The sequence below is a fragment of the Macaca mulatta genome, chromosome X (assembly GCF_049350105.2).
Source record: "Macaca mulatta isolate MMU2019108-1 chromosome X, T2T-MMU8v2.0, whole genome shotgun sequence".
NCBI classification, from domain to species: Eukaryota; Metazoa; Chordata; class Mammalia; order Primates; family Cercopithecidae; genus Macaca; species Macaca mulatta.
Window position 1 is genome coordinate 108,299,311 of NC_133426.1, and position 8,177 is coordinate 108,307,487.

Genomic DNA, 8,177 nt, shown 5'->3' on the forward strand with positions numbered 1-8,177 from the left:
TGACCGAGATCTCACATGACGTAGGCGCTCACGTGATTACTCGCTTACGTGAGCAGAAGTAGTTCTGGTCGTCGTCTACCGTCTCGCTATAGCCGTTTGAGGGAAGAAGGAGGAAAATTACCCGGTATCGTTAGAGGTTGGTGTGTGGGTGGGAACTGGGGACCCAGGGGTGGTGATGATGAAGACCAAAGCGGGGTTCGGGGGCCGCCTCCGCCTCTTTCGTTCTCTGCTTTCCCCTCCCCCCTCGCGCTCTCTTCCCTCCTCCCCCCCATCTCAGTGCCGGGAAGCCGCCTGTGCTGCGCCTGGTGGGGAAATGGTGGACGCTCATGACTGTGTATGTGTTTTTGTATATCTGTCTGTCTGGGCCGGTCTCGGGGGACCCCTAAGGGTGACCGTAAGGCGAAAAAGGTTTGAAAACCACAGCCCTGAGTTAAGAAAAACAGATACTGAAAATAGTGGTCTGAGTGCTGGTCTATCTCTTCAGGCACTCAGTCTCCACTGCCTGATTGTCTGTAGGGGGAGGCCCCAAGTGAATTTTATCTGTAGAGTCACATCTAGGCAAATGCGTGCTTGACAAAGGCGCCCAATAAATTACTTTACTGAATTGAGTATTCGAATAATGTTTATTTTTCTGCTGATAACAACAATCTACATACTCAATTTCGAACATTTGAAAAATAACAATGTAGTATAAAATTTAAAAATACACGTAATTCACCACCCAGAGACGACTACTCAACCTTATCTCGTTACAGTTTTTAAAAAAATGTGTGTAACACGCATATAAATACACAAATTCTTAACTCACAAAGAGTCCTGGTTCCCACTTGAGCCAGCAGTCCTGATGGCCTTCCCAGGAGACGCAGTAATGAAGTAGAACCTCTCTGCCCCTACAGAAGGGCTCTTAAGGGATAGAGTGGTGCAGGGAATTAAATGGGACGGGTTATCCCAGGGATAAGGCAAGCCAAAAAAAAAAAAAAAAAAAAAAAAAAATTGTACAAAATGTAATAAAAAACAGCCTGTAAATCTGTCACTGAGACCTTAGGATGGTTAATAGGAAAACTGTTATCACTGCAGATGCAGTCTGCTAGGCACTTAATATGCAATCAGTAAATGTTAAATCGTTTCCTCAGTGTAGTTTTATGGCCGTTATTACACTTTGTACTTTGTTTCCAAGAGGCCCAATGCTCACAGACCATATCAGATAACCATCCACATTCAAAATTGGACAATTTTATAAAATTTCCTATACCAAATCCCAGAAATGCAAACATTTTAATTTGTTTTATGTTGCTTTTTTGCTGAAGTAAAAGTAATTATTTCTGTAGAAATTTAAGACTGCATAAAAAAATTGGAAAAATAACATGGAAAATCCATTAACCTACCACTCAGAGTAACCACTAATATGTTCTTTCTAACTTAAAAAAAATCCCAGTACAGCAAATTTAAAGAATTAAAACTGTATAGAAGTATATAGGGTAAAAAGCGAAAAGCCCACTTCACTCCCCCTACCCTTCAGTTCTCTCAAAAACAAGTTTGCTTCCAGATCTTCTTTTATTTATTTACATACGTATATACATGCATGCTAATCTTTTACTATAAGTAGGATCATACTATGTATGTTCTTTCATTTAGTGTATTTTGGAGATCTTTCTGGGTCAAGGCAGATAGATTTTTTTTTAAATGGCTGCATTGCATTCCATTTTAAGGATAAGGTATAATTCATTCAGCCATTCCTCTAATGATGGCTATTTAGCTTTCCAATGTTCTGCCTTTACTAACAGTGCTGCAAGGAACATTCCTAAGTATTTCTGTTGACTAGATTCCTGGAAGGATTCTAGCAGTGTCAAAGGGTATGGGAATATGTATTTTGTACATAGTTGAGATTGTAAAGCAGCTGTGCTCTTGGGTCACTTATAATTATAGCATAAGTAATTTCTCATGTTATTAAATATTTTTGTAACTTTTAAAATTAAATGCATAATATTCCAGTTTTCTTAATAAAGTACTTTTCAAAGAATATATAGCTCCATAAATCTTTGTCTGAATTTCAGATCATCTCCTTAGGGCACATAACTGAAATGTATTTGCTGTCAAAAGGCGTGATACATATTATCAAATTGCTTTCAGGATATAGTGGGATTTATCAAAAAGGAAATAGTTTATATCAATTACCACTCCTCTAGTAGTGTATTATTAGTTTGTGAACTCTGCATAGCACTGATTTACTGTCACCGTTTAATTTCCATAATCTTGATGGGTGAAAAATAATGATTAGTTCTGGTTTTAACTTACTGGAAGATTGATTAAATTTGAACATTTCCCAGATTGCTCTCCTGTATCCTCCTATACCTGTATTCTCTCATACTTAATCTGTTATCAAGTCCCGCAGATTCCACTTTTTTTGGTATGTGTAGATATAGCTTTTCTCCATTTTACTCCTGTTGCCTTAGGCGATTCCTTTAACGTATATTTAAGAGACAAGTTCTAACTAATCTCCCTAGTTCCACCTCTGAGTACCACACTGTTGCCGGGGTGATCTGTCTGAAAGAGTTTTGGTGAAGTCACCCCACAAACTCCCCGGTTTAAAAGTCTTAAAAGGTGCTTAGTGTATATAGTGTGTATATACTTCTATACAGTTTTAATTCTTTAAATTTGCTGCACTGGGATTTTTTTAAGTTAGAATGAACATATTAGTGGTTACTCTGAGTGGTAGGTTTATGGATTTTCCATGTTATTTTTCCAGTTTTTTTATGCAGTCTTAACTAAGCACTGCATAAAAGTCTTTGGGATCTGATCTATGCCTTGCCAGCCTTTTCTCTTGCTTTTCCCTCTCCTATTTGTGCTTTATCATAATTTTAAAAAATCGTTTATGGATCCCTGGGCAGGTTAGTCTGTTTCATTTAACCATTTGACCTCCAACCAATAGAACTGATCAACTAGTCCCTCCTTGATACTATGCTTATACCCCACCCAGAGGGTCATGGCAAGTATAATGTATATTTGCATTTACATCTTTAATAATGATATTTGGTGCTCCTGTAGGATCATAAGCCCTTTCTGGGCTTATTGATTCTTGTATGCCAGAGCTGAGTATTGGACATGGCAACTAAAAAATATTTCTAAAATGAATGTGTGAATTCCCAATAATGTCTTTTTTTCATTTATCTCTGAAGCCCAAATATTTCCCTGATTTTATTGATTTGCATACATTTGTATATAAGGAGATTATATAAAGAACGTATATAACCTGTGTTTTGTTTGTGTTTTAATGTTTTAATTGTTGTTTAATCTTTTGATCTAGTGAAGTTTTTTATGTGTGTATATTCAGATATAGCTATCTTTTATTTGTTGACCTATCCCACTGATTTGTTGATGTTATTTTATTTATTTATTTATTTTTTGAGACTTAGTTTCGCTCTGGTGGCCCATGCTGGAGTGCAGTGGCGTGATCTCGGCTCACCTCCACCTCCTGGGTACATAAAAGTGGTTTTCCTGCCTCAGCCTCCCAAGTAGCTGGGATTACAGGCGCCTGCCACCACGCCCAGCCAATTTTTTGTATTTTTAGTAGAGACAGGGTTTCACCATGTTGGCCAGGCTGGTCTCTGACCTCTAGGTGGTACACCCGCCTGACCTCAGGTGGTACTACTGACCTCAGGTGGTACACCCGCCTCAGCCTCCCAAAGTGCTGGGATTACAGGCGTGAGCCACCACACCCGGCCGATTGCTATTAATTTTTAATGGTATCCAACATGTAATAGGCATTGAATAAATAACTTAAAAAATGAATGAGTTAAAAATTTGGTGAACTCTTTGTTTATACAGACATCTTACAGAAAAGCTGTCAGCATAGTTGAATTTTCTATTAATAGTTTGCTTTTTTATCTTACTATATCACGGGCATTTTTCCATGACAGTAGTCTTCTAATTTTTTTTTTCAGCTACACTAAAATTGCATTGAGCCAAACTTGCCACCAAGAGCCCAACAGTCACCATGATGCTGAGCACGGAAGGCAGGGAGGGGTTCGTGGTGAAGGTCAGGGGCCTACCCTGGTCCTGCTCAGCCGATGAAGTGATGCGCTTCTTCTCTGATTGCAAGATCCAAAATGGCACATCAGGTATTCGTTTCATCTACACCAGAGAAGGCAGACCAAGTGGTGAAGCATTTGTTGAACTTGAATCTGAAGAGGAAGTGAAATTGGCTTTGAAGAAGGACAGAGAAACCATGGGACACAGATACGTTGAAGTATTCAAGTCTAACAGTGTTGAAATGGATTGGGTGTTGAAGCATACAGGTCCGAATAGCCCTGATACTGCCAACGATGGCTTCGTCCGGCTTAGAGGACTCCCATTTGGCTGTAGCAAGGAAGAGATTGTTCAGTTCTTTTCAGGGTTGGAAATTGTGCCAAATGGGATGACACTGCCAGTGGACTTTCAGGGGCGAAGCACAGGGGAAGCCTTTGTGCAGTTTGCTTCGCAGGAGATAGCTGAGAAGGCCTTAAAGAAACACAAGGAAAGAATAGGGCACAGGTACATTGAGATCTTCAAGAGTAGCCGAGCTGAAGTTCGAACCCACTATGATCCCCCTCGAAAGCTCATGGCTATGCAGCGGCCAGGTCCCTATGATAGGCCGGGGGCTGGCAGAGGGTATAATAGCATTGGCAGAGGAGCTGGGTTTGAAAGGATGAGGCGTGGTGCCTACGGTGGAGGGTATGGAGGCTATGATGACTATGGTGGCTATAATGATGGATATGGCTTTGGGTCTGATAGATTTGGAAGAGACCTCAATTACTGTTTTTCAGGAATGTCTGATCATAGATATGGAGATGGTGGGTCCAGTTTCCAGAGCACCACAGGGCACTGTGTACACATGAGGGGGTTACCTTACAGAGCCACTGAGAATGATATTTATAATTTCTTCTCACCTCTTAATCCCATGAGAGTACATATTGAAATTGGACCCGATGGCAGAGTTACTGGTGAGGCAGATGTTGAATTTGCTACTCATGAAGATGCTGTGGCAGCTATGGCAAAAGACAAAGCTAATATGCAACATAGATATGTGGAGCTCTTCTTAAATTCTACTGCAGGAACAAGTGGGGGTGCTTACGATCACAGCTATGTAGAACTTTTTTTGAATTCTACAGCAGGGGCAAGTGGTGGGGCTTATGGTAGCCAAATGATGGGAGGGATGGGCTTATCCAACCAGTCTAGTTATGGAGGTCCTGCTAGCCAGCAGCTGAGTGGTGGTTATGGAGGTGGTTATGGTGGTCAGAGCAGTATGAGTGGATATGACCAAGTTCTGCAGGAAAATTCCAGTGACTATCAGTCAAACCTTGCTTAGGTAGAGAAGGAGCACCAAACAGCTACTCCATATATAAAAGCTGTACATTTGTGGGAGTTGAATAGAATGGGAGGGATGTCTAGTATATCCAGTATGATTGGTAAATGGGAAATATAATTGATTCTGATCACTCTTGGTCAGCTTCTCTTTCTTTATCTTTCTTTCTCCTTTTTTAAGAAAACAAGAGTTAAGTTTAACAGTTTTGCATTACAGGCTTGTGATTCATGCTTACTGTAAAGTGGAAGTTGAGATTATTTTAAAACTTCAAGCTCAGTAATTTTGAACACTGAAACATTCATCTAGGACATAATAACAAAGTTCAGTATTGACCATAACTGTTAAAACAATTTTTAGCTTTCCTCAAGTTAGTTATGTTGTAGGAGTGTACCTAAGCAGTAAGCGTATTTAGGTTAATGCAGTTTCACTTATGTTAAATGTTGCTCTTATACCACAAATACATTGAAAACTTCGGATGCATGTTGAGAAACATGCTTTTCTGTAAAACTCAAATATAGGAGCTGTGTCTACGATTCAAAGTGAAAACATTTGGCATGTTTGTTAATTCTAGCTTTTTGGTTTAATATCCTGTAAGGCACGTGAGTGTACACTTTTTTTTTTTTTTTTTTTTTTTTTTTGAAGGATACGGGACAATTTTAAGATGTAATACCAATACTTTAGAAGTTTGGTCGTGTTGTTTGTATGAAATTCTGAGGCTTTGGTTTAAATCTTTCCTTGTATTGTGATTTCCATTTAGATGTATTGTACTAAGTGAAACTTGTTAAATAAATCTTCCTTTTAAAAACTGGAAAAAATCTTGTGCTGATTGATTTTTATTATGTTCTGTCATATGGGCACGCTGATTGACTTTATAATTCCCTCAAAATTAAAATTTTTAATTTTAAAATTATAAACAATATATTTAGCATCTTTATATGTTCATTGTTGCATATATCATTAATTATTTCTAAGATATATCCCTAGAAATGGGATTGCTGAGTCAAAGATACACTCATTTTTAAGGCTTCTGATTTGTGTTACCAGCAAGATTCTGGTACTTTATCTTTTTACCTGGAGTGTGTGCTTTATTTTCCCCCTTATGCCCTCCTTATTGATGCACATTATTCTTTGTGATCTTTGCCAGTCTGTTAGTTGAGAAATGATATCTCATTGCAATTTTAATTTGTATTTTTTTGATTAATATTAAAGTTGAACATTTTCTTCTTTTTTAAAAAAACTTACCATGTCTACAGGACTATTGAGCTACTTTTGGAGCCACTTACCAAGATAGTATTCTCTAAAATCCAAAGAAGTGAAAGCGAATAAATAATCCTTTGTATTTCATCACAAACTAGAAGGCACCTTTGTATGTTAAAAAAGAAGTAGGCTTACAATTATGTGTCAAAAACAAAACATAAAAAAGAAGCAGGCTTATGTTAAGGAAATAAATTGTCTCCTCCATGAATTCATTAGGAGATTCTCTAAACACTCTCAGGTGTATTTTAGGGCATCTAAAGCTTATCTTAAACCAGCGTTCTCAAACTTTTCATGTGCATCAGAATCATCTGCAGGGGTTGTTTAAACATTCATTTCTAGGCCCCATCCCTAGAGTTTACAGTTCAGTAGTTTTGGGATGTTGCTTGAGAATGTGCTGATACTGCTGGTCTCAAGACCATGTTTTGAGACCCATCACAGTTCCCCAAACAACTTTAAGGAGCAGCTTCCTTTATGATCCCTGATCGCCTCCCCTTTGTTCCCATAACAAGTAGTTTAAGTTTTCTATTAAAGTCCAAACCACATGTTTACAATACCTTGCACCTCTCATGAGGATTCTGAGCACCTGTGGCATTGTGTGCTGATGTCTTAGATTTTTGTCTGGATCACAGTGGTCATTAACAATTCCACCCCTCAATGACTTTAAGACCCCAATGTCCCTCTGATCAGTACCAACTGTATCTTGAACTACAGATCTCTTTGTAGTTTCACTGACCCCTTGGGAACTGTATTGCTATACTTGGGCTGTTCAGAGCTTGGGACCCAGAGAAATGAGATGGGAGGCAAATACCAAGTTGGTATTACCTGACTCCATTTCATTCAGGAAATGAAAATCAATTCTGGAAAATCATTCAAGCTGAAGATGCAGTGGGACGTGATTGAAATTCTTTGATGACTTCTAATTTTTATCACAGCTTTCAGGAGAGCAAGAAACCCATTTTGACTCCTATCATGTTGAGCCAGTCCTTGTCCAGGAAGCCTTTCTCAGAGGGTAAACAAGTAGGTGTTTTTGCCTTCCCAGGCTACTTAGTTAATTTTCCAGAAGTTTCTCTAAGTCTGAGCAAAGATTCTCAAGTTAGCCACTAGATGGCACCAAATCCCAGGAGACAATGGAGGGCTCCTTGTGATCTTAAATGTTCACTTACTCTTCTTCGCTGGATAAGAAAATTCAGAAGGGCTCTGGGGAGCAAAGGAGAGAACCTGGAGAAGGTCAGTGGTCAGCACTAGAGGTTCCAAAGGGACAGCAGTATAGCTGGTGTGCACACGCATGCACACACACCACCACACGTGCTCCAACACTCACATCTAACACTACTACCCAGGAAAGTGCCGGGAGGTAGAGTGGGCAGCCCACCCACAACACCCCCCAAACACTGAGTCAGAGGATTTATTTTCAACTGCGTGTGTGAGCTATTTGGCAGGATCAGGCAGAAAATTTGCAGCCACAATTATCACGGCCTAAGAGTATCGGATGGCTTGTGCCAGTGGTTCTCTGGGTGTGGTGCCCAATCAGTAACAGCATGAACCTCCACCTTGTGAGATATGCAGATTATTTTTTGCC

At 39.4% G+C, this 8,177-nt stretch overlaps 1 protein-coding gene across 5 annotated transcripts; it reads left to right on the forward strand.

Annotated features, from left to right (window-relative positions):
• Positions 1-32: 32 nt before the first annotated feature.
• Positions 33-6,161, forward strand: HNRNPH2 (heterogeneous nuclear ribonucleoprotein H2). 5 transcript variants are annotated; one of them, XM_077987726.1, is made up of 3 exons: positions 39-136; positions 3,942-5,096; positions 5,148-6,156. In XM_077987726.1, exons 2-3 carry the CDS (start codon positions 3,995-3,997, stop codon positions 5,342-5,344), a joined length of 1,299 nt encoding a protein of 432 aa, XP_077843852.1. In that variant the 5' UTR covers positions 39-136; positions 3,942-3,994; the 3' UTR covers positions 5,345-6,156.
• The last annotated feature ends 2,016 nt before the right edge of the window (positions 6,162-8,177 follow it).

Bases quoted from the DNA above. Each gene is read 5' to 3' on its own strand.
- HNRNPH2 (XM_015127784.3), top strand. From the start codon at position 3,995: ATGATGCTGAGCACGGAAGGCAGGGAGGGGTTCGTGGTGAAGGTCAGG.